Source organism: Ostrinia nubilalis, chromosome 1, assembly GCF_963855985.1.
Source record: "Ostrinia nubilalis chromosome 1, ilOstNubi1.1, whole genome shotgun sequence".
Taxonomy (NCBI): domain Eukaryota; kingdom Metazoa; phylum Arthropoda; class Insecta; order Lepidoptera; family Crambidae; genus Ostrinia; species Ostrinia nubilalis.
Window position 1 is genome coordinate 6,315,669 of NC_087088.1, and position 26,271 is coordinate 6,341,939.

Below are 26,271 nucleotides of genomic sequence, written 5' to 3' on the forward strand. Positions count from 1 at the left end.
AAGTTGCACAGCGTGCTATGGAGAGGGCTATGCTTGGTGTTTCTTTGCGAGATCGAATCAGAAATGAGGAGATCCGTAAACGAACCAAAGTCGCTGACATAGCCCGACGGATTAGCAAACTGAAGTGGCAATGGGCAGGGCACATAGTACGCAGAACTGACGGCCTAGGGGCAGAAAGGTTCTGGAATGGAGGCCGCGTACCGGAAAACGCAGCGTGGGACGTCCACCTACAAGGTGGACCGACGACATCGTAAAGGTAGCAGGGAAGCGCTGGACGCAGGCCGCTACCAATCGATCAACATGGAAAGCATTGGGGGAGGCCTATGTTCAGCAGTGGACGTCCTATGGCTGAAATGATGATGATGATGAAGTCAGCCTGGAAAAAAGAAAAAAGGCCAATTTTTATACTGTTTTCAATTATTGACATTATCGTGGGTTAGCAACTTTTATGTAATCTGTGCGAGTAGTGGTGGGGAGTTTTATTATTATGTTAGAGGGCATTATGTGTTTAGCCACTGCGGAATAAACAACTCAAGTTATGTGGTCTTACCTAAGGCACAGAATACATAATAGTAGCAACAGAAATTGCACTCCTTTGTGTAGGATCAGATGCCGACATTTTAACGGTAATAATAATAATGCAAAATATCCAACGCACATGGTGCATTCGAAATCGCACCTTACTACTACGCTCACAAGAGCGCAATTTTTTTGTGTTCAGAATTGATCTACCTCACAGCTCAAGCGTCAGGGTTGTATAAGCAAAGTAAAATAAATAAAAACTTAATTTTAAGAAGCATTTACTGTATTTACGATTGGTAAACTTTAATCTAGTGGTGTTTGTATAATCGTACCATCTCTAAAGTACCTATTAATAAACTTCAGTGTTGCGATAATTTAAAATTGGACAAACAGTTTTAAAAGGTGTAGTGTCGGAAAATAGACACGGTGAAGTAAAGTTAATGTTTATATTAGCTAAAATATTTTTTTTGCAACAGTTTTTTGTCATAAGTATTCAAAATTATTTAAAAAGTGTAGTTTTTATTAATTATTTAAATTACTACAGTTAATTATTATTCCTAAATATTACGATTTTGCATTAAAGAAGGATAACAGTGCTGTTGGAACAATAAACCTTGATTGTGATGATGATCGACCGAGCGTGTAGAAATACGCGTGTGCTCACAGGCGCGTGGCGGCCATGACTGATTTGCAACTTGAAGTTGTCGCGCGCTGTAGGTAATTATCTCGGCCGGCATAGGCGAGTGACGGAGGCCTGCCTAAGGTCTTACATTACTTTTATGACTATTCATCATTTGGTTATGGATGTTATATTGTTATACCACTTTTTTAGGGTTCCGTAGTCCTGACAAGGAACCCTTATAGTTTCGATATGTCTGTCTGTCTGTCCGAGGTTTTGCTTGGAAACTATTGGCACTAGAGAGCTGTAATTTTGTGGAGGTATGTAATATTAATCACGCCGACAAAAAGGTAAAATAAAATTTTGAAAAAAGAAATTTTTAGGGTAGCTCTCCTACATGTAAAGTAGGGATGAATTTTTTTTTCATCTTCTACTCCATCGTGTGGGGTATCGTTGGATAGGTCTTTTAAAATATGGCTTAGGGGTTTCTAAGACTATTTTTCCATTTAGAGATCTGTTTGCAAATTATTAAAGTTTAAAGTGCCAATTTTTGTTCGAGTAGGGCATCCCCCCCCCTCTAAAAACTAAACTGTTGGCTTGAAAAATCTGGATCTAATACTGCTTTTTATGAACTTTCCAGGAAAACTATAACGGTTAAGATACATTAGTTAGTTTAAGAGTAATGGTCAATTAACTCATGCATTATAAAATTTCTTAAATAGTAAAAAATCCTTAGAAGAAAATATTAAAAGTGACTTAAGATGAAGTAATTGCTTGTTTCTGAAATATATTGTGTTAACGACTGACAACTACGGAACCCTACACTGCGCGTGGCACGACACGCACTTGGCCAATTTTTATTAATTTAATAACAAATTTCAATGCAATCTTTGTGTGTTACAAGTTATAATTATGTAGGTAACATTACAATATAATTCACCAAGATTTATTCATTCTCTCTAATAATATTCTATGGGCGATCAAACTCTCTTTTTATTACGAGACACCCTATATAATTTATTCGATTATCTGGTTAAGTATTGATAACATATGAATATAAATGCACAGTAATGATTTAAACTATCATATCCTAACCCAATCATGATGTTCTTCGTGGTGCTCGCCTCATTGATCGCTTGTTAGTATTATATTATTTAATTACTTTTAACTTTTATATTTTAAACAAAATATGGTGTTAATATTTCTTGTCTTTTTTTTAGATAGCGCTGCTGGCGCGATTCCTCAGGTCCCTGGGGACAACAGCGACTACGTGGAGGGCGTAAGCCGCTACGTATGGATGCCTGATGGGGACGATGTTCCTCGCCTAGTCGATCTGCAGGAGCCAGTCGACCAATCTGTTCTTAAAAGCAGAAATGGAGCCAACAACCAGTATTGGCTATTCACCAGGTATGTGTTGTTAATAGTTCTATGTTATAAGGTATTTCAAAACCAGTTGAACAGCTAAAAGGGACCACTTACTTTATTCCAACTATAAAGTCATGTTTCTTTTCAGGCAAAATCGCAACAACGCCCAGGTTCTGGTGAATGGCAACATCAACTCAGTTAGGAACTCTAACTACGTAGCCAGCCGCCCCACCAAGGTCATTGTCCACGGCTGGAATAGCAACGGCTACTCTGCCATCAACCCCACCATCAGAAACGCCTTCCTTGATGTTCAGGACTGCAACGTCATTGTTGTGGACTGGCGCAATTTGGCCAACTCCAACTACCTTACCGCTGTCGCTGGTGTACCCAGCGTTGGGCAGTTCTTGGGCAACTTCCTGATCTGGCTGTTCAACAATGCTGGTGGCAACTGGAACAACTTGCATCTGGTCGGCTTCAGCTTGGGCGCTCACATCGTCGGTAACGCTGGTCGTCAAGCTGGTGGTCGCCCGAGACGTATTACTGGTAGGTTTTGTGACATTCTTGCAACTCATTTAACAATAAGTTAATTCTCTAAATCTATCAGGGGCTCTTTTCTCAATCAATAATTCTGCTCTTTTTCTTAGGTTTGGACCCTGCTGGTCCCTCATGGAGTGGAAACTCAAACGCCCTGAACCCCTCAGCTGGCGTGTTCGTCGAGGCCATCCACACTGACGGTGGTTTGCTGGGTATCTTCGACCGTGTTGCTAACGTCGACTACTACCCCAACGGTGGCAGAAACCCTCAGCCTGGCTGCTGGATCAGCACCTGTTCTCACAGCCGTGCCTACCAACTCTTTGCAGCTAGCGTCCGTCACAACCGCTTCGCTGGACGTCAATGCTCCAACTTGAATCAGGCTTCCAACAACCAGTGCACTGGCTCGGTCCTCAATATGGGCAACGGCATCTTGACAAAATCCGGGTATGTACCTATTAAATTAGTTTTGGAATATTGCCAAGGACTAGAAATGAGTTTTGTACCACAACTTTTAAATGTCATTGTCTTGGATTATACATAATAGTAAATCATGATTGATGAATTTGATGATAAATAAGATGATAGAAAAGTTAAACGTAACAATGACGACTTTTTTATTTGTCGATTTCGTTAGGAAATACTCGTATTAATAAATACTTTCTTTGTTTCAGAAATGGTATCTTCAGGGTTAACACTGGCGCGAACTATCCCTTCTAAACGGACAATCGAGTAGCTATGAATAAAATGAATCTTAAATAATTTACAAATTTTACTTATCCATCCTCACTTTGTTTGTAATTTTTGTGTTATTATTTTCACTGGGAAAATGAAGTGGAGTACAATAAATTCCTAGAATTTTCAACTTACTAAGAAAGTCCATGATAACTTTATTTAAAAAATGAACTGTTTGACTGAAAGACAGTCTTTCCGAGACAGTCAGACAAATAGTTTAAGTTTATCTGATTCTGATTTATAATAATCAACAACATTTATTAGCTAGATAGCAATAATCTATACTAAGTTATATTAAGAAGATTATAGCTTGTTGTGAGGTGTAGTATTTTGAAAATTATTTTACCATAGAAAACCGTATTATTTGTGATATTTATAGCCTATTTATAGGCTATTTAATAACGTAAGTAAGCAACTTTTTTTGACTGAGCGAAATTAATGCGGGCACAAGCTATTATTAGATATGAATCTGAAACTTAATTTGGAACTATCGAAATTGACCCTCATTCTCTCCACTAGACTATTGCGTCTTTGTAAATAAATTTTGAAGCGTAAATAAGCTAAACACAAGCAGTTATCTGACTTAATATCTATATGTTTTTTTTACTTAATACGGACAACAGCACATTAAGGTAAATACTGTGGCATTTTAAGTGGCTGTAATAGGGTCTATTTTGGTACAAAAATATATAGTATAATAATTCGTAGTGTGTTCGTAGATTGTGCGCAGCCGCACATACAATAGGAAATAAATTATAGCGATAAAAGATTTAAACGTCACTTTAATTTGTGCAATCAAAGATTTAAAATGTTTCTTTTCATTTATCAATCTTCAATCTAGACTTAATTTTTATTGAATAATGAATTTATTAAATTAAATAAAGTGACGTTTGGAGCTTAATTCCTGATTATTTAGTAATTACTGCGATTACCATCATATAGGTCAAAAAAATAGGTAGGCAAATTACTACGCAGGTTACTGAGTTGTTAGTAAAACGCTTGGTAAAATATTCAAAGATTAATTATTTTTTGATAATTATTAAAGTTAACTCAATGGAGGGCACGTACCAGAAAGCGCAGCGTGAGTCGTCCACCCACAAGGTGGACTGCCGCCCTCATAGAGGTAGAAGGAAGACGCTGGATGCATGCTGCTACCCACCGGTCAATATGGAAATTGTTGGGGGAGGCCTGTGTTCATAGCTGGGCATTAACTCGTTAATCCGTTAATCGTTAATTAACGAAGTTAACATTTCTATTAACGGATTAACTTTTAAGTTAACTTTAAAAAATGTTAACGGACTCGTTAACTTCCGTTAAATTATCCTAAGTCCGTTAATCGTTAATCCAGTACCTACTATTTACCAAAAAGATACAGCAAACACGCTTAAAAACGCTAGAAAAACGCGTTCTGACAAGTTACGTTCGGGCTTCCAGAACTTCCAGAACCCAAAACAACAGTTTTTGTAACCAGTCGTACGTTATGAACTGTCAAATGATTACGATTGCTTTACACTAACGAAACGATATAAAAAATGATATTTTTTATTTATTTATTTTTTACAAGCTTTTTTCACTTGTTAGTATTTGTGGGACAAATCTTGCAACTGAATTTATGACTAGTTTTCCTCAACCGATTGAGCTGAAATTTGTTATACTTATTTAGGTACGATGACAAATGCAATGTTATGGTACCATTGAGCTGGTCTGATGGTGGAGTCAGGAGGTGGCCATAGGAACTCCTAAATGAAACTCCTAAAGGAATCGCATAGAATTTGGGTTCGTTGAATTTGTCTTTTCGAGCACTTTAGTACTAGATGGTGTCCAGGGTTCTGATGACGGAGTCAGGAGGTGGCCATAGGAATTCTTAAACGAAACTGTGGAAACTTATCGAGTTGGGTTTGTTGGATTTGTCTTTTCGAGCACTTTGGTGCTAAATCCTACTTATAATATTATAAATGCGAAAGTTTGTGTGGATGTCTGGATGTTTGTTACTCTTTCACGCAAAAACTACTAAACGGATTTTGATGAAACTTCACAGTATTATTGTTTATAACCCAGAATAACATATAGGCTATAATTTATGACGATCTGTGACAAACGAAATTTCACGCGGGTGAAGCCGCGGGCAAAAGCTAGTTGTATTATAATTGAACCAAGGCTCTGAGAGATACTAATAATAAAAAGTGTAAAAGAAAATTATAATATAAAAAAACAAGCTTTTATTCTGAAATGCAGTTGTAGTGTAGTTACTAAAACGAAAAAAATAATTGTACTTATGCAAGGTTCAAATGATTTCGAAAGCTTGTAGTGCAAACATAAAAGAGGAATCAATTCTATGCGAGATACAAGCTTTCGAAATTATTTGAACCTACCATACATTTTTTTTCCGTTTTATTATCATGTGTTAACGGATTAACGATTAATGTTAACTTGCGTTAAATCTTGCGAAATATAACGTTTTAACGTTTAACGAAGTTAATTTTTTTATTAACGGTTTAACGATTAACGAAGTTAACAATTTGATTAACGGTGCCCAGCTATGCCTGTGTTCAGCAGTAAACGCCCTGTGGCTAAAATGATGATAATTTAAACTTAACCTTAGTCGTGTAAACAGAAAATTAATTTTATAACAATTATCGAATAGAATGAGACTACATAAGCCTATGAGAAATTATAGTACCTACATTTGACAACTGTTTCTAAAGAAAAGTTCAGAATTTTATCATAGAAAAATTTCGCATGGGGTATCAAAAATACTATTGTAATCGTAGTACAGCCGTCTCACTTACATATTTTGGTTTTTTTTTATGTACCTATACATAAAATCCAAAATATGTAAGTAACCTACTTACTTACTATTGATAATTAAGCTCATCTGAATATACGTACTAATAGCGGGTTAAATCGAATCTACGCATTCCATCACTATTCAATCGATGACCCGTGTAGGGGTCGCAAACCGGGATACCGAATTTCGAAAATACCGGAATACCGGGCCAAATTTATGTCTAATTAATACCGGTATTCATTTCACAAAAACCGGGATATTCGGTATTTTCGGTTTTAGTAAAATAAATAAAAATCAAATACAAATAGAAAAATTTACGCGCCATTTAATTCAAAATACGCGCGCGTGAGTTCGTTTTGAGTTGATTGAGTGATAGTCGACGTAAACTCCACCGCCGACGTCCTGACACCTCTCATCGAAAACATCTGGATGAAAGAGGAACTCACAGACGACTGGAATAAGGGGCTTTTAATTACTGTGCTAAAGAAAGGGGACCTAAGCCAGTGTAGCAATTGGAGAGGTATGACATTGCTCTCAATACCGTCAAAGGTTTTCTGCAAGATTATCTTGGATAGGTTATCGGGGGCCGTTGAACATGTTTTGCGTAGGGAATAGGTTGGCTTCCGCCCGAACCGCTCGTGCATACTTTGCGTATCATCTTGGAGCAGGCATCAGAATGGCAAAAGGGAAGTCTATCTTACCTTTGTAGACTTGGAAAAAGCCTTTGATACGCTAAAGTGGGCAAGCATATGGTCGCGACTCACTGACATTGGTGTCCCGCCGAAAATTATCGATCTACTGAAGGCCATCTACAAGAAATATTCTTGTACTGTCACTCACGACGGCCTCATCTCCGAAGACATCGAGGTGCATGCGGGCGTCCGGCAAGGCTGCCTGCTTTCGCCGCTTCTCTTTCTGGTACTCTTGGATGGAATCATGTGTCGTGCATATCAAAACCAACGGTGTGGAATAGAGTGGGGTATAATCGGAGTCTTAGAAGACTTAGATTATGCCGATGACCTCTGTTTGCTGAGCCACACGCATCACGATATGCAATCCAAAATTGATGACCTACATCGAGAGGCGAGCATCACGGGGCTCAAAATTAACTGCCGGAAGACCCAAGAGATGCGATCTGGAGTGAGGAATTGCACACCATTACGGATTGGTGCAGAGGATGTGGAACGTGTCCACAATTTTACCTACCTCGGAAGCGTCGTGTCAGAGACTGGAGGTACCGAAGAGGACATCACTTCACGCATTGCCAAGGCTAGAGCCACCTTCGCACAACTTCGCCCCGTATGGCAGTCGCGGAAACTGACCCAAAGGGTCAAGATCAAAATTTTCGGGTCCAACGTTAAATCCGATCTGCTCTATGGGTGTGAAACGTGGAAGATCACCAAGGTCAGCTATTGGAACGCTGCCACGAAATTCCGATCGACCAGCAGATCAAGCGCCGCAAGTGGAACTGGATTGGCCACACTCTCCGAAGAGATCCCGATCACATCCCCAAGCAGGCTCTGGATTGGAACCCCCAAGGAAAACGCAAACGTGGTCGCTCAAGCAAACTTGGCAGCGCACTGTGGCAGTCGAGGCGAAGAAGATCGGCAAGACAAACGCGAAGCTCAAGACCGAACGCGATGGAGGACTGTTGTGGCCCCATCTAGGGGACATAGGGCCTTAAGTAAAGTAAGTCAAGAGTGATAAAAGTTTAGATACTTTACCTACTGTTTCTACGATCTCATTACAAGGCTCAACCAAAAATTTAATCTATATTTAATAATATTTTGATTACCTCTTTATAACTCAATTTTATTTGGACTGAATTTTGTTTTATTTAGAAGATAAATTAATTTAGGTTAGGTACCTACTTACTATTCCTCCGCAAACTAACTTTATTATACTAAATTTGCAAACTTTAACTTAATCCCGGAAATATCGAAAATACCGGATTGTCGGTATTGGTCTAGAGCCAATACCGAAAATACCGGTTTTGCTGAAATGATTCGGTATTGCGACCCCTAGACCCGTGCACTTCACTACGATCTCTAACTTGACTTTCGGTATTTTCGCGCGTATAATTATTATTATTGCTAAATGTTTTCTTGTTCAAGTTTGCTAATAAATGTGGTTATTAAGTAAATTCAGTCTTTATAATACATACTCAAAATATTTTTTTACAAAATCGCAGACACAAGTACAAACGCCTCAGCGTTTCTAGCTTGATCTGCCAAGGTCACTGAAAACCTTCGATTTTTTATAGTACTATACTGCGTATTATATTGCGCACAATGAATGCACAATGATCACACATATCGGAATTAGTACCTAATAATACATCTATATATATAAAAATGAAACCCGTTTTCCGTTGTCACGACATAACATGAAAACGGCTTGACCGATTTGGCTGATTTTTTTTTTGTAGTTTTCTAATACTCTGTACAAGGTTTTTACGGAAAAAAATATAAAGAAAATCTCTACGCTAAGGCGGTACGAAGTTCGCCGGGTCAGCTAGTATTCGATAATAATCAATTTTAGGTTAATCTTTTCCAACTTCTTTAATCAACGTTGTAGAAGATTTCATTACAAAAACAATACAGGATGTTAAAATTTCTAAAATCTTTACAAAGGAATTATTTACATTAAGTTTTTTAAACATGCTTAAACCTGGTGAAAGGAGTTGTCCCAAAATGTATGGAGCCTAGGCCCACAACCTGTACACCTACCAAAAAGAAGGGCTTTTAAATGTACAACAGTTTCTTATTATTCAATTTCTTTTAAATGGCTTAGTTTATTCGCTTAAAACAAAAGATTGTTAAGAAAATAGCAATACTCAACCACAAAAACCATCATGGTGGACGAATGTCATTTTGATGACATCTGTCACTTTTGACATTAAGTCGTATCTTGGTGGAGAGTGACAGATGAAATCTGACAGCGACTGACGTTTAGTTAGTCTATGGTTCATCTTTTTTTTTATCTGACGCCATACGCCATCTTGTGTATGTATTTGAGAATGATAATTCATGAATAGTTTTTGATTTTGAGCGGCTAAATTATATGCTAGATATAGTTATTTATATTTTTCCCTTAATCAGTAGATTTTTCTTGATTTTTGATATGGCGTACAACCTCTGGGCCGAAATTGGGACAACTCCTTTAGATCGCGTAAAGTATAGCGTCAGGTAACGGTGTTGAACCGAATAGAAGATGACAAATTACAAATAAATAAATGTAAAATAATTAAAATAAGATTAAATAGTGATTGCATTGTCTAGGATTACAGATAAGCACTTCATGATATTGTCTAATCCACAGAATTGGACGGTAAAATAATATAAATGAGAAGCTAAGGAAATCTATAATGGGTAGATTTATGCCACATTTATGCGTAGTATCAGTTTAACTAAAGACACTCTATACAGGGTGGAATTTTGTAATGCCACCTGAAGGGCAAGTACTCTTAATACTGTAGATAGAAAATTTTACTCAAAGAAAACATTCCTTTATTTTTTTAAAGAAATAGAACTGCATTCAAAGATTTCCAAAAATTTGCTTGCTACACCCGGGAAATGAACCCACTAAAATATGTGAAAAACTACACTCTGTATTTTTATAGCATCGATCGTTAGGGTTAAGTATAAGGATGAAATCTCACAAACAAACTTGATAAATCAAATTGTAAAAATTGTATGGTATGGTGGTAAATTTTCGAAAAAAAAATCGAAAATCTTTGAATGCAGTTCCACCCTGTATGTATATTTGTAATCGGTTATCTGATAAAGTATTGATAACATTTATGAATATAAATGCACAATAACAATTGAACCACCATACCTGAACCCATCAGGATGTTCTTCGCGGTGCTCGCCTCATTGATCGCTTGTCAGTATACCTACCTTGTGTACAAATTTTGTCTTTTCATTCATCAGGTACATTCTGAATAATGCACGTCATACGTGCTAATATTTCTATTTTATTTTAGTTAGCGCCGCTGGCGCGCTTCCCCAAATCCCTGGGGACAACAGCGACTATGTGGAGGGTGTAAGCCGCTACATATGGATGGCTGATGGGGACGGTATGCCTCATCTAGTCGATTTGGAAGAGCCAGTTGACCAATCTGTTCTTAACAGCAGGAATGGAGCCAACAACCAGTACTGGCTTTTCACCAGGTATGTGTTGTAAAATTTTCTTGACGAAGGTCTGAAGAAGTTCAGGTTCAGGGTTCGAGAATTTTCAAAATGTTAAAATTTGCTACGATTGTTACGCCCTATTGTTACGATCTCTATTTCTGAGTATACTACATTCTTCATAATTATGTTTTGTTTTCAGGCAAAACCGCAACAACCCCCAGGTTCTTGTGAATGGCAACATCAACTCAGTTTGGAACTCCAACTACGTTGCCAGCCGCCCCACCAAAGTCATCGTCCATGGCTGGAACAGCAATGGCAACTCTGCCATCAACCCCACCATCAGAAACGCCTTCCTTGATGTTCAGGACTGCAACGTCATCGTTGTGGACTGGCGCAGTTTGGCCAACTCCAACTACGTTACCGCTGTCGTCGGTGTGCCCAGCGTCGGGCAGTTCTTGGGCAACTTCTTGATCTGGCTGTTCAACAATGCTGGTGGCAACTGGAACAACTTGCATCTGGTCGGTTTCAGCTTGGGCGCTCATATCGTTGGTAGCGCTGGTCGTCAAGCTGGTGGTCGCCCAAGACGTGTAACTGGTATGTTTCGTTTTTTTTTTGGAAAATAAGTCAAAATTAAACAAGGCATTTAGCTGAACTGTATTTAAGTCGAATCAATGAAGAGTTGTATAACCAAGTTTGTAAAAGACTTTTTCAAAACGAAATGAATAATCTTGTTATTTTCTTATTGATCTTAATTGCTTTTTTTGTTTTCTAGGTTTGGACCCAGCTGGCCCTCTATGGAGTGGCAACTCAAACGCCCTAAGGCCTTCAGCCGGTGTTTTCGTTGAGGCTATCCATACCGACGGCGGTTTGCTGGGTATCTTCGACCGTGTTGCCGATGTTGACTACTACCCCAACGGTGGCAGAAACCCTCAGCCTGGCTGCTTTATCAGCACTTGCTCTCACAGCCGCGCCTACCAATTCTTTGCAGCTAGCGTCCGCCACAACCGCTTCGCTGGACGTCAATGTTCCAACTTGAACCAGGCTTCCAACAACCAGTGCGCTGGTGCCGTCCTCAATATGGGCAACTCCATCTTAACAAAATCTGGGTATGTACTCGTCTTTATTTTCAAGTTCTCTCTTGTAGGATATACATAACATAATGGACAAGTTTACGATTTTTTCTTTTAATAAATCTTGAAAATATAAATAAAACTCATAATAATAAATGTGAAAGAATCATGAAAATATCTCTACAAGTACAAAAGTTACAGGGCCCTTTTGTGCTTATCAAATATTCGCGCCATTTTGATCGGTGTAGACACGACAGTCATTCGGAGTAAAACAGTAAATCACCCCTGTGGGTCTAGACAAAGTGCAAATTATAATCGCAAACCAGTCGAAAACTGGTCGAAAAGCCCCTTTTTTGTATGGAGTTTTGACGGATTCGATTTTCGATTCGATCAAAAAGTGCGTTTTGTCTAAGGGGGCTGGTCCAGTGCTGTTGACAGATCCATTATTTTTTTAAATCTAGTAGTTTTTATTTTTTCAGTCAGGGTCACTCAAAATTCTTTCTCAGTAAAATTCTGTAACCTTTTTGACATATCCAAGACCTGACCATATTTAAAAAGAAAAAGAAAACTGCGTGGGGTGGTAAGCATTGTGATAGAAACTTGAACAAGTGGCCTGACGTTAGAGGTAATTTAAATAATTAATTTCTCAGCAATTTCTTGATGAATTTCAAACATAACTTCACCAGTTTTTTAGTTTTGGTCTATATTTTAATCCCATTCAGTGAAATCTAATATTTTCAACATCACGAAGCTTGTTCATTGTTGAACTTGTTTAATCAAACTCACAAAAATTAATAAAATTTATATTTGTGGTTTCTTATCGCATTTTGAAGGTAAAAATGAACTTTCGTTAAATTCTCTGTTAAAAACATCAATTTCATAGCCTTTATATGTATTTATCAATCTTGAATTATTGACTGATATTGCGTTGACCACTTTTACTAAATAAAGTTTTTTTTTGTTGCAGAAGCGGTATCTTTAGAGTGAACACTGCCTCTAACTATCCTTTTTAAACTGACAATCGATTAGCTGTAAAATAAACGAATCTTAAAAAATAAACTTAACTTTTATTTGAAGTCCACACAGTAATCAATTGTGAAGATGAGAACAATTTCATTGATATTTGAGAACTAAGTTATTTCGATACTAGAGTTTTTATTAGGGGAAAGTAGTACGAGTTGATCCCCTGGGGTAAGATGATCTTTCGCGATTGTGCTGAAACCACTAACGTCATTTAGTTTCTTTCACTGGTAAAACATAGCTCTGGACACATCCTCGCCTCAGTCAAATCGTAATGGTGGCGTGAGCGATACATCGAATTTGACGAGAAAAAAGAAAAATTGTGTACTTCTGATCTAAAATGGGCATGACTTTGAGCTTATGTTACTTTTATTCAAACAACGTTAAATGTAATTACTGTTGTCATTAGGCTTTCTATTATGTTTAATTTTAATATTTTGGCCATAAAAACGTAGCCGCGTACTTGTAGATTATTTTACCAAATATTTAACAAAAAGTGGGACTTGGGTCAAGATGATCCCTTCCTATATGTACGAGATGATCCCTGGGAATTAAAACAAAAAAGTCAATGGAGTAGGTAAAGGGAAGTGAAATAAAAGAAAGAGAACTTCATATAACTCTCCTGAGTCTGAAGGAGATGATACTGAGTGGCTGTACTGAACAGAAAAGTTTTCAAGCGATACCAAGGGTGAAGGATGGATAAAATGTTATGCATGTGGAAAATGGGGCCATAAAGCATGTGCTGGGGTAGAGGGTGATGAAGCAGGTGAATTTATTTGTGATATATTCAACACAGCTCCAGCCAAAAAGCGTTTTAATTATTTAAACGCTTTTTAGCAGGTACTATGAAAGAATCAGTTATTTTCGTTATTTAATTCGTAAATGTTTTTCTTTTCTAACTTTTTAACGATTTGTTCGCATAATTAGGTACTCCGAAAGGAATATAACCAGAAAAGAATAGATCATAAAACAGAATCATAGGGATCATCTTACCCCTACCTGGGGGATCATCTTACCCACAGGGGTGTACAAGATGATCACTTTGTAAGGTTTTGCAAAAAATGAAATATTTTAATGAAATCTCAATTAATTTCTGGTTTTGAGTATAAGGAAAGTTGGATAGATAAATATACTAGTAGTAATCGTCTTTATTTTTGGTTTACCTTGAAAAATGTGTATTTTATAGCGATTCCCGCTTAAGGGGATCATCTCGTACTACTTTCCCCTACTTTAGCGGCCGAGTGCACCGCTAATTTATTTATATAGAAGGAGTGCGAGGAAGAAATAACAACGCAAAGTTAAGGTTAGACCAGACCAACGCGTGCAGCCGGCGTGCACGATGACGATGGCGATGGCGACCAGACAGCGTGTATGAATTTGTAGCGATGAGTTCACATCAACGCGTCCTGTCATTGGTCGCGGCGATCTATGCAGCGTCTGCACGCAGCGATCAGCGATCATCGCGACATTTGTCACTGTGACGTTTCTGTTTTTTAAAATCGATGTAATAAATAGTAAGTAGGATCTGTTAAAAAGTTTTTACACAATTAAAAATGAATTATTCATAACATACCACTAGTCTGACCTACTTGAATAATAAAAAAGGTTTCAGAATAAAGTATCAATATCAGAATTTATTTTTATGTAATTAAGAAATTATTCTAGTTTTCTCGAGAACCTGCTTCTTCAACTTCATAAATAAAATTGGGATATTATCTGCAGAACAAAATAATTGAGAATATACATGTCTGCAGCTTTCTCAAAGGCCCTAGAGCAATTCTAAGTATGCCATAAATAAAAACCTAATTAAAGTCATCAAACGTCTCAGTTATTAATTTAGTGCCACTAGAAACACCTAATTGATCAAAACTGATGTCTTTTTGTATTTTTGGGTTATTATTAAAGACAAAAAAGATATTTGGACTATTATGTACTCTGTGGTTTGGGTGCATAATGTAATTTCCTTTGCCTTAAAAAAAGTAAATGTCAAGATGACTGTTGCACCAAAAATGAAAATGAAAATAAATTTTGATAGATGTTGTATTGAGTTCTGTGTAGTTTTGTGCGATTTAACGATAAGAACGACAATGGTAAAAGGTAATGGGGGCAAATTTTTTCCCTCAAGGAAAAAGATGAATTGGTTATAATCTTACTTGCCCACAAGGATACTGTACGAGCACGTCAGCATCGACCGCGACCTACAACATGCTAGCCGACTGGCCCATGAACCCTGAACGGACGTGCACCGTAGGCACTCTATACCGACGGCACGTTGGACTGGACACATTGAATTGTGTACATTATGTAAATCTTGTATATAGCAATAGCAATAACAGTAATAAACCAGATATCAACCGTCCGCGTTGTGTTTCATTTCCCCCACTGAGGCCAAGAAAGCCTTAGTGCAGTCCTCCTTCCTATCAAACATTTCTTTAAATCTAATTAAAAGGTATTGTCAGGGCTCTAGGGAAACGAAACGAAACGAAGCCAGAAATATAGCTTGGTTATGAGTAACCAATACCTACTACCTATACCGCATGTAATCCTGTCTCATTCTATAATATATGGCCGCCTGAATAAACTTGAGTGAAAAAGTGTTTCCACTGTCTCAATTGCATCAAAAGCTCCAAACAAATCATATAATTCAGTTTCCATTTTGCCGAATAGGCGTGATTGACAATATACGTGACAGTTGTGGTGACAGTGACAACCTGCACGCGCAGTGATCGCCATCGCGGTCGCGGCAGTGTGAAACAACTTTTGCACGCGCAGTGGTCGCCATCGCCATCGCCATCGCTGCACGCGTTGGTTTGTCCGAACCTTTACGGGTGACAGTTGCGTCAGCCGGTAGGTATAGTGAGCGAGCGAGCGGCGTTGTTATTTATTGTTGTTGACATTTACATACCTAATATTTTGTCAAAATCCGCTACTGGGAATTAAAATTAAAATTTAATTTGTATATAAAAAGCCAAATAAATTATTAATTATCTTTCACGTAATATTTTACTGTAGAATAATATTCCTCGTCTAAAAACACTTTCTTTACTTTTTGCAGCAGTGTTTTGGATACAAAAATTATGATAGTAAATAAAAAATGTTTTATTTTTTGTTAAAAAATATTTATTTATTTACAGCGATTGAGTATGTTTAATATAATTACTTATTTGTTTATTATTGAGTACCTAGTTTCTGATAGTTACCATTACTTTTATATTTGTAAAATCACAGTTTTGTGGGTAGGCGTAAATAATAATGACGAAAAAATCAGAGGTTAGATGCCGTGGTGGCCGTGGTAAAAAAATATATTTGCGGCTTGACTTATTCCCCTTAATTTATTGCCTGTCGTCGTAATTCCTAAAATTAATAAATAATAAAAACATGAATGTACCTATGTAGGTATGATATTTTATTTGTGTTTATATTACAAATTATGGTATTTAGTTTGTGGTAAATAGTCCATTTAATAGACATTTCGAACCGACATTAGGTACTATCGAAGGAATAAATTTATAGAAGTAATGAGCAATCGCTATAGGGTTTTTCGCTACAGGATTTTTCGCACAAACGTTACATCGCACCAATAAAGCATTGATGCAATATAATATCGCACAACTGAATTACCGACACAACGTGTTCGATATAATAAAAATCGAACCATCAACTTTCGAAAACAAGTAGGGAACCCGACTGAACACTTATTTGTCAAGGCATAGCAATGATAGTTGCAAATGGTTCAATTTTCGAAAAGTAGTCGGACTTCTGTAAGATGACCGAACGTCATCATAAAATTGTAATAGGCCTATGGATTCCGGAGGGTAGTTGATTGAAAAGCATAGTCGATCTGTTTTGATGCTTTTAATTTTACAATTAACTGGTCTTTAGTATGCAAAGTCAAATGAAGTGATTTTGTAAAAACATTGAAACACTTTCAATTTGAGTGCGTTTCAAGCGAGATGTCATATTGTGAACAACTCGCTTTGGACCCGATGACGTCTCGACAACATCTTACGGGAATACATTGTCTCTAAGGAATCAATGAATGAAATGAAAAAACAATACAACTAAAACACCTATGTTCTATTGTTCGAGTTAAATATCAATTACCACTTGACATTGGCACAAATTAACCATAAGAGGTTTGATTGCCATTAAACATAATAAGAAATAGGTGCTACTTATTTTCAATCGGTGAAATATATGCAAAATTCAAATTCATAATTTTTTGAATTTGAAATATTATATGCCGTCGACTGTACATGTTACGAAGCTGGATGTACAATAAATACTAATAAATATGTACTACGAGTAAGTTTATAAATAATTACGTATGATTCAGATGAAATTATATGATTCCTGATATTAAAACTTTCCATTGTCTTTAACCACAGTTATCAATATTAGTTCAAAATCAAGTATTATATCAGTACTAGCTTTCCGCCCGCGGCTTCGCCCGCGTGGAATTTTGTCTGTCACAGAAAAACTTTATCGCGCGCGTCCCTGTTTCAAAAACCGGTATAAAAACTATCCTATGTTCTTTCCCGGGACTCAAACTATCTCTATGCAAATTTCATCAAAATCGGTTGCGAGGTTTAAGCGGGAAAGCGTAACAGACAGACAGACAGACAGAGTTACTTTCGCATTTATAATATTAGTTGGGATTACTTTTATCTTACTTTGGAGAACTTTAGTATCAGTACATATAATAAAATAAATCTGATTGCAAATAATTGCTTTTATCTTCTTCTTTTCGTGTCGACAACAAACCTATACAGTGTCAGCCCAAAACTCCGCCACAAGAGTGGCGTTGTCAGTAGCACTCATCAAATCCTCCTGAGTGCAGTTGCTTGGGCACTCAGGGCATGACATCAGGTGCCTCATCGACTGGGGAACAAAACCAATATGGGGGGGATGCAGTAAGCCTTCCCGTAGAGCGACTCCTTTGCTCGGGCCCTCCCCGTGAGTAGCGGCAGAAGCCGTGAAACGAATTACTGCACCACGATGACAAACCGAAGTTCAACCAGTCCGCTCACAAAACCGTGCCTGTGTGTAGTCTCGATTAATATTGAAGGGTTCTCGCAGGACAAATCAGAGATTCTGTCTAACCTTTGCCGCAAAACCAATTGTGACATTCTTTGCGTGCAAGAGACCCATCGAGACGAAACACAGAGCCGCCCACAAATAGCCGGACTTAAGCTTATCGCCGAGATCTCACATCCGAAACACGGTAACGCAGTGTTTGCTGCTCCCGGCGTAAGCATCATTTCCACCTCATGCTCGTCACAAAATGACATTGCTTTTATGTGATTACTAGATTAGGTGTTAGGCACATGATAAAAATCAGGCATTAGACTGATAGGCCAGGAGGTATTTACCTAATACTAGATTTTTCAAGTGGCTTCGCTTGCGCGAATGTTCTGTCACAGAAAGACTCCATCGCTCAAATACCGTCATAAAAAGATGCTGGTTTTCTCCTTAAGAAATAATTGACCTACTTATAATAAATTAATTTAACAAACCTTCCGCATGAACCACTCTCTCTATTAGGATAGACAGACTCGGCGGGGGACTTTGTTATATGAATTTGGTGATAAAATGTAATATCAATGCCTAGTTTGATAACAAATCATTTTAAACAGCTTATGAATGGAACGTAATGAAGTTATAACGATTAAGATTGTTATGTAAAATATTAACGTAGAAGTACGTCACATTAGTATGTAGGTATGTATAGGGTGCAACTGGTACAAACTCCCTGGTTGCGTGGTACAAAACAAATGCGCTGGTTCGAACCCCGCCGCCACTCGACTAATGTGGTACGCCCACACAAGCATTTTAGTTTAGTGCGAGGGGTTAATGGGACTATTCATAATTTGTGAAATATAAATTAGGTATATATTAACATTCTTAACAAATCATTAAGATCATAAAAAGTTGAAAGTATATGTACCTATTTGTACTTACATTTTTAATAAAGTTTTCTCTTATTAATTTGTTCGCAATAAGTTTGAAATAATAAATAAAAAAAATATTTCACCACATTTGTTTTTGCGTCAGCCCTGTTTATCGAAACTAAAAATCATAGCACATAGGTATACTTACCTCTTAGTTAATGAAAATGAAGAATAACATAATATCGATAGTGCTTCTTCACATACGCGGGAAAGCTCTGACAGATGAATGCTGAAAAGCTCACAACCATAGCGGCCCATTGTCATCCTATCAACTTCAAGATTCCAACGGAGCTTGCTGAGGCTTTAGTCGGTAAAATAGGTAGCTGTAGCCAACATGCGTCACCAATCTTCAAGAACCTTCTAGAGTCCCGTTGTAATAGATATTCTTCTTCATTTTGCGCCGTTTCTTTGTGTGTGACGTCGATTTTTCTTATCTTGTTGTGGGCTGTCGATAAGCTTTCTATAGCTTTCATGTCTGTTACTACCTCCTCAACTCCTTATCCTTGATATTGGTCTCTTGTCTTTCGATTACTAGATTGATCATCAGGTCTTATTTCTCGAACTTTGAAAGTTTCTCAATATTATTAGATGATGCGCGAAACGTAATTAATTCCTTTGCCAAATGGATAATTATTATGGCTTCAGAGAAGCGCAGTGATCACAGGCCGAAGTCAAAACGGGAACCACTCGAATTAGTCCTGCCACAAAATGATAATTTTATTAATGACACCTACGAGTATAGCACGTGCTTCCTTTCGGACAATACTACCACCAATACTACCACAGAATAATAATAAGTAGGTGCTACGTACAGAAGTTTTACTTCGCGAAGGTATTTAAAAAAATGTATGCTCAATGTCATTAACAATATGGTGTAATTTAGCCTGTCTCAAGAGTCAAGCACCATTTTGTTGACAAACGTCAGTGATCGGCACTGCGCCGAAGCTATAGGTAGGGCTGACTTCGGTAAAATGATGTGACGTGAGGTGCCAAACTGCGGAAAATGGCGGAGGAAATACATGATTTAGCATGAATTATCATGAATAATATTAAGAGCCATTTCACAAAAATATTCCGCGCGAATTTAGGTAAAAGCTGTCAACGCAACGTCAAAAGAGTAAAAAGAACGCTGAAATGGACAAAAAAATCTTGAGCCGTGACGGTATTAAGACTTGATTTAAGTTATTAATTTTAAGGTAGAATGAGGTATTCAAACTTGATAAATTAATTTAACTTTTTAATAGAGTTTATTAAGTCTTTTATATTTCGATTCATAATGAAACACGAATAGGTATAAATATGTAAAATATATATTAAGTACAAAATAAAGACAGTCACATAGTGAAAAAAATCTGCCCCCTTACAGCTCCATCATCGGACCCTGGATACGAAATATTCGTCAAGGCAAATCACACAAGCCCAAACTCCATAGGGTTCTATTGTTTTGTTACGGAGGTGGCCATTGCATCTCCTCCAGATCCATTTTCAGACAGAGCTAAGAAATAAATAAATAAATTTATTATTATTTGTAAACAAATAACTAAAATAATTCATTTTACTATCTTACTTCTTACTAGTCTTACTAATATTATAAATACGAAAGTTTGTGTGGATGTCTGGATGTTTGTTACACTTTCACGCAAAAACTACTGAACAGATTTTGATGAAACTTTACAGTACAGTACAGCAGTACTAGCAGTCTGTGTTCAACTATCACTCGGGTCGGACGTTCCTATCGCAAGAACTTTGGTTTACTCAGTTCCGATACGACTCTAGTGCTGTGTGTAATTATTTTCGTGAATACACTGAGTTTATTAATTTCTACGAGTGGATTTCATTTTGCCTGAGACCTACGCCATGAACCCTGAACCCTAAGACCCTGTCGCCAGCGACAGAGACGCTCATCCATCCCTGGCGTCGACCAGAATAACAATGTATAGGCTATAATTTATGACGATCTGTGACAAACTAAATTTCAAGCGGGTGAAGCCGCGGGCAATACTACATATTTCATACTAGCTTTTTGCCCGCGACTTCTTCTGCGATGAAGTGGAAAATGGTTCTAATAGAATTAAAATTTCTAAGAAAATTAATTTTGTTAAATGATTATATTTTTTGATATAAAATCTACAAATTATTATGTTTCAATATTTGAATACTTACAAAATTATGAGATTTTTCTAAAACAAAATTAAAACACTACACCTGCCGCAGATTTCTTTTTTGTTTTTCCTTTAGGTGCTAAAATCACCAGGCTATTGTGTGCGCATACTCTGGAGTATTCCACATACAACTGGTCGTCGGAGAAGCATAGATTTCCATTAAGTCTACTCGCGCTACCTTATGGCACTCCGCTAAAACTCGTGAGGGCGCCAACACTTGCTTTTGTATCGAAAATTACTATGAGCAGCTGCGCACGCGGTTGCCCGTTGCAGGCTCTATGCAACCACACTATTTTAAACCGTGGTCTCTAAGCATGAGAAACTGCACTCTCTTGAATTCTTTTGAATTTGATGGTGTTAGGGTAATCCTAGGAATGAATACAGACTTTCCAATGGAATCTCCTCATCAATATTGCGAAATTGCGAGTTGCAATGCAATGTTACGTTTTCACTTGTTATTTTATTGTAATCACACCTTGATTTTTCAAACACGTGTCAAAATAAAAAAAATAATTTAAATCAAAAGTACTAAGGAATATTTCATTGATATCAACTTAGAAACAAGCACAGATCACAGAAACTAAAGGGAAATGTGACAAGGGACAAATTGGAACATATTGCTTGTGAAAGCAATGATGACAGTAGCGACGTCATTATGTAAACAGTTTATATTGCTTGAATAGTACTAAAGATTATTCGGACGTTGAATACTGATACTGCAGTGGATAATGAGCACATAATTTGATTTCTTTGTGTGTGTGAATTTCTAATACGACACTGAGTTTCGAACTCAGCGCATTACTTAGCATCTCTCTATATTTCTATGGAACCAAGTTATCTCCAAAATAACATTCCACACCTTTTTAACCTAGTCGGGTAATAATTTTAATAAAATACGAAGCACGTCATCTATCAATAGGATATATGTATATTTTAGAAGTTAATAAATTATGCATAAAATATAAACACTTTAGAAGTTTAGTTAAATCGTAGAATTTCTGAAAAACAAGTACTAAAACCGTACTGAAAAAAAAAGTATTAATAATATGTTATCTAATTTATTTATTAAACGTAGAATTTTATCAAAGATTTTGGACTATAGTTTTTGAAAATATTTTATAGCCTATATGCATAGGCTATTTCTTAAAAAATGGGTTGTAGAGCTCCTGTATTCCTTACCTACCTTTTCACAGCCATGTTAAATTGCTTTGAGAGAAAGAAAATTATTGGTAAATCGGTTCTGTTAATCAGAACCTGCATTATTTGAATATGTTAAGAAATGTAGTGAAAGCCAAAACAAGATTTTAGGATAAACTTTTGTCCTGTTTTTGTTTGCCAGTTTTCCATGTCCATTGCATTTAAACAACTAAGATTTTTTCAGTATCTGGAACTTCGCTTCGATAAGCGGTTAAGAATATTTGGTTCAGCGATTTTCAGTGTTTACCTGGTAAGTCATATTCTATTAATGGACTGTTTTATTATCATGGTTTTATTTTCAATTTTATTTACATTTCATGTGTTTTTCATTTCAGATGGCTTGGCTTCCTATAGTAGTTTACGTTCCCGCGTTGGCTTTTAACCAAGGTAGATTTTAATTTGTATTTTTATAGTTACTAAGAATACGGAAGCATAATGAAAGACTGTAATTTAATACTTATTTTTACAGTTACTGGTATAAATATCCATATTGTTACGCCGATAGTGTGCTGCGTCTGTATATTTTACACCTGCCTGGTAAATAAAAAACTAATACAGCTACGAATAAGTGGAAGCTCATATTATAAAATTGAACAAAAACTGTGCTTTTTTCAGGGAGGTCTAAAAGCCGTAGTATGGACAGACGTCATACAAACCATTGTTATGGTTCTAGCAATGATCCTAGTTATTATAAAAGGAACAATAAATGTTGGAGGTCTCCAAACTGTGTTAGAACGAAACTGGGATACTGGTCGATTGGAATTTCCTACGTAAGTAGCTGAATCAGAAATGTTTAACTTAATTGGATGTGGGACAATTTGAGTAGGTACAGACAGCAGATCAAGCCAATCATCACTGCGGTATCTTACGTATGAAGTAATATGTGTTATTTTGTAACGAAATTATATTCTGGTATGCTGTCGACTGTACTATCGGCCACAGTTCCAGCTACTCATTTCCGTTCTTTCTCTCGCTCTCATCAAATGGTGTTTCTTTACGATAGAACTAGACGACGTGACAGGAAATGAGTAGCTGGAACTGTGGCCGATAGTACATTGTGTACATACACTGTATATACAGCAGTGAATTAATAAATAACAAAATTTGTAGGCTTTCACCAGACTTGACAGTGAGGCATACTATCCTGTCAGTGTCCATCGGCTCCACCTTCTATTGGATTGGGAACATCGCCGTAAACCAATCGATGATGCAGAGGTTCCTATCGCTTCCAGACTTGAAAATATCCAAAAGGTGGGAAATACCTACTTTTCATGGTGAATACAAATTCAGTAGTTGTAATATTTGTATATTGGCCCATTCTACAACTGGCTGCGCATAAGTTGAGCTGCGCATGAGAGCAAAAATTGCGAAAACCAATTTAACTTTTCAACATGAACAATTAATATTTTCAAATTGTAACACCACTTAAGTACTTTTAGGGATTATGAATAATACCTTATTCAGTTTATTTATGACCTATGTAGTCTGCTGTATACTTACTGTATTTATCTTAAATGTAGTGAAATAAAACACATTTTTAACAAATTTTTAGAGTCGTCTGGGGCTTCCTCGGCGGGATCATCTGTATAATCTTCATTTGCGCGTACAGCGGTCTTCTAGCGGTCGCTTGGTACTTCAACTGTGACCCGCTGAACTCTCGCCTGGCTCTGGCCAAAGACCAGCTGTTACCATTGCTTGTGATGGACGTCTTCGCGGAGTGGAAGGGATTGTCCGGACTCTTTGTGGCTGGTGTCTTTAGTGCAGCGTTAAGGTACTGGTTTATGTTTTCCAAACTTGGACGTTGCGTAAATATGAAACACATAATTATCTTCTTTTAAACAGATAATTATTGCTTTTTAGGGTTCCGTAGCCAAATGGCAAAAAACGGAACCCTTATAGATTCGTCATGTCTGTCTGTCCGTCTGTCCGTCCGTATGTCACAGCCATATTTTTCCGAAACTATAAGAGATATACTGTTGAAACTTGGTAGGTAGATGTATTCTGTGAACCGCATTAAGATTTTGATGCAAAAATAAAAAAATAATAATAAATATTGGGGGCTCCCCATACTTAGAACTGAAACTCAAAATTTTTTTTTTTCATCAAACACATACGTGGGTGGTATCTATGGATAGGTCTTCAAAAATGATATCGAGGTTTTTAAAATATTTTTTTTCTAAACCGAATAGTTTGCGTGACAGACGCTTCCAAAGTGGAAAAAAGTTGGTCCCCCCCCCCCCCCTCTAACTTCTAAAATAAGAAAATGAAAAATCTAAAAAAAACATGATGATTACTATAAAAACTACCAACGAAAATTGTTTTGAACGAGATCTAGTAAGTAGTTTTTTTTTAATACCTCGTAAATCGTAAACCGCTTATTACCGCGTAATCTTTCACACAAATAACTTAAATTAAAAAAACAATTCATAAATCAATGGTACGGAACCCTTTGTGCGTGAGTCCGACACGCACTTGGCCGGTTTTAGACTAGGCGCAGACCATCGATTTTTAGTTAGTAGCCGATAGTTGTGCCCGATTTTAAATTGTAGGTATGAAGAATCGACCAAATCCGCGACCAAAGCCTGAATAAACTATCGGCCGACGAAAAATCGATGGTCTGCGCCTAGGCTTAAGTAACTTTTAAACTGACTTAGATACGACGAAGTGTTCTTGTAGAGCTTAGGCAACATTCACTACGCTGCGCTATGCCATGTCACCACGACTTTTGAATGATATAATAACGCCACACAATACATTGATTCCCGTGGTATAACAGAAGCTAATTTAAACTTTACTTAGGCAGGCTTACTAAAGTCCTAGACTTCCTTACATTACCTAAAATATTCTTAGTTTTTCAACTTTGTGTTTATTCACAAATGTATTGATTGTAGCTCTTTATCAACGGGCTTAAACTCTATGGCGGCGGTTGTGTTAGAAGACTTCTGGAAGCCGTTCTTCAAAAAACTAACTCATAAACAAACACAAGTGATGATAAGGGCGGTAGTCGTCATACTAGGAGCTGTGTGTGTAGGTGAGTGATTGTAATGAGATAAGATTTCCTGACACGTCATAATACGCTTTGGATTCATGCGATAAGGCGATAGATCAACTGTAATGATAGACAGAGGGGAGATCGCCTCTTATGTGCGTCCTCTTAGATAGATATTTATTTCGCTTTTGACCGCTTGTGACCTTATGCAGTAAAACTGTGGTAAAAGGTCAATGCATGACTTTGATACATGAATGATAGTTTAGTGCGAGGGGTTAATGGGACTATTCATAATTTGTGAAATATAAATTAGGTATATATTAACATTCTTAACAAATCATTAAGATCATAAAAAGTTGAAAGTATATGTACCTATTTGTACTTACATTTTTAATAAAGTTTTCTCTTATTAATTTGTTCGCAATAAGTTTGAAATAATAAATAAAAAAAATATTTCACCACATTTGTTTTTGCGTCAGCCCTGTTTATCGAAACTAAAAATCATAGCACATAGGTATACTTACCTCTTAGTTAATGAAAATGAAGAATAACATAATATCGATAGTGCTTCTTCACATACGCGGGAAAGCTCTGACAGATGAATGCTGAAAAGCTCACAACCATAGCGGCCCATTGTCATCCTATCAACTTCAAGATTCCAACGGAGCTTGCTGAGGCTTTAGTCGGTAAAATAGGTAGCTGTAGCCAACATGCGTCACCAATCTTCAAGAACCTTCTAGAGTCCCGTTGTAATAGATATTCTTCTTCATTTTGCGCCGTTTCTTTGTGTGTGACGTCGATTTTTCTTATCTTGTTGTGGGCTGTCGATAAGCTTTCTATAGCTTTCATGTCTGTTACTACCTCCTCAACTCCTTATCCTTGATATTGGTCTCTTGTCTTTCGATTACTAGATTGATCATCAGGTCTTATTTCTCGAACTTTGAAAGTTTCTCAATATTATTAGATGATGCGCGAAACGTAATTAATTCCTTTGCCAAATGGATAATTATTATGGCTTCAGAGAAGCGCAGTGATCACAGGCCGAAGTCAAAACGGGAACCACTCGAATTAGTCCTGCCACAAAATGATAATTTTATTAATGACACCTACGAGTATAGCACGTGCTTCCTTTCGGACAATACTACCACCAATACTACCACAGAATAATAATAAGTAGGTGCTACGT

General features: G+C 37.1%; 3 protein-coding genes across 3 annotated transcripts; all 3 read left to right on the top strand.

The window, feature by feature from the left end:
* Window positions 1–2,183: 2,183 nt before the first annotated feature.
* Window positions 2,184–3,799, top strand: LOC135075360 (pancreatic triacylglycerol lipase-like). Its single transcript, XM_063969803.1, has 5 exons — window positions 2,184–2,279; window positions 2,362–2,548; window positions 2,655–3,049; window positions 3,151–3,484; window positions 3,712–3,799. Exons 1-5 carry the CDS (start codon window positions 2,243–2,245, stop codon window positions 3,755–3,757), a joined length of 999 nt encoding a protein of 332 aa, XP_063825873.1. The 5' UTR covers window positions 2,184–2,242; the 3' UTR covers window positions 3,758–3,799.
* A 6,564-nt stretch (window positions 3,800–10,363) lies between these two features.
* On the top strand, window positions 10,364–12,825 carry LOC135088009 (pancreatic triacylglycerol lipase-like). Its single transcript, XM_063982891.1, has 5 exons — window positions 10,364–10,448; window positions 10,549–10,735; window positions 10,896–11,290; window positions 11,469–11,802; window positions 12,734–12,825. Exons 1-5 carry the CDS (start codon window positions 10,415–10,417, stop codon window positions 12,777–12,779), a joined length of 996 nt encoding a protein of 331 aa, XP_063838961.1. The 5' UTR covers window positions 10,364–10,414; the 3' UTR covers window positions 12,780–12,825.
* Window positions 12,826–22,244: 9,419 nt separating this feature from the next.
* LOC135077149 (sodium-coupled monocarboxylate transporter 1-like) lies at window positions 22,245–25,135 on the top strand. The gene is made up of 7 exons (XM_063971706.1): window positions 22,245–22,346; window positions 22,432–22,483; window positions 22,566–22,633; window positions 22,712–22,866; window positions 23,207–23,347; window positions 23,649–23,867; window positions 24,988–25,135. The coding sequence occupies exons 1-7, from the start codon at window positions 22,245–22,247 to the stop codon at window positions 25,133–25,135; spliced, it is 885 nt and encodes a 294-aa protein (XP_063827776.1).
* The last annotated feature ends 1,136 nt before the right edge of the window (window positions 25,136–26,271 follow it).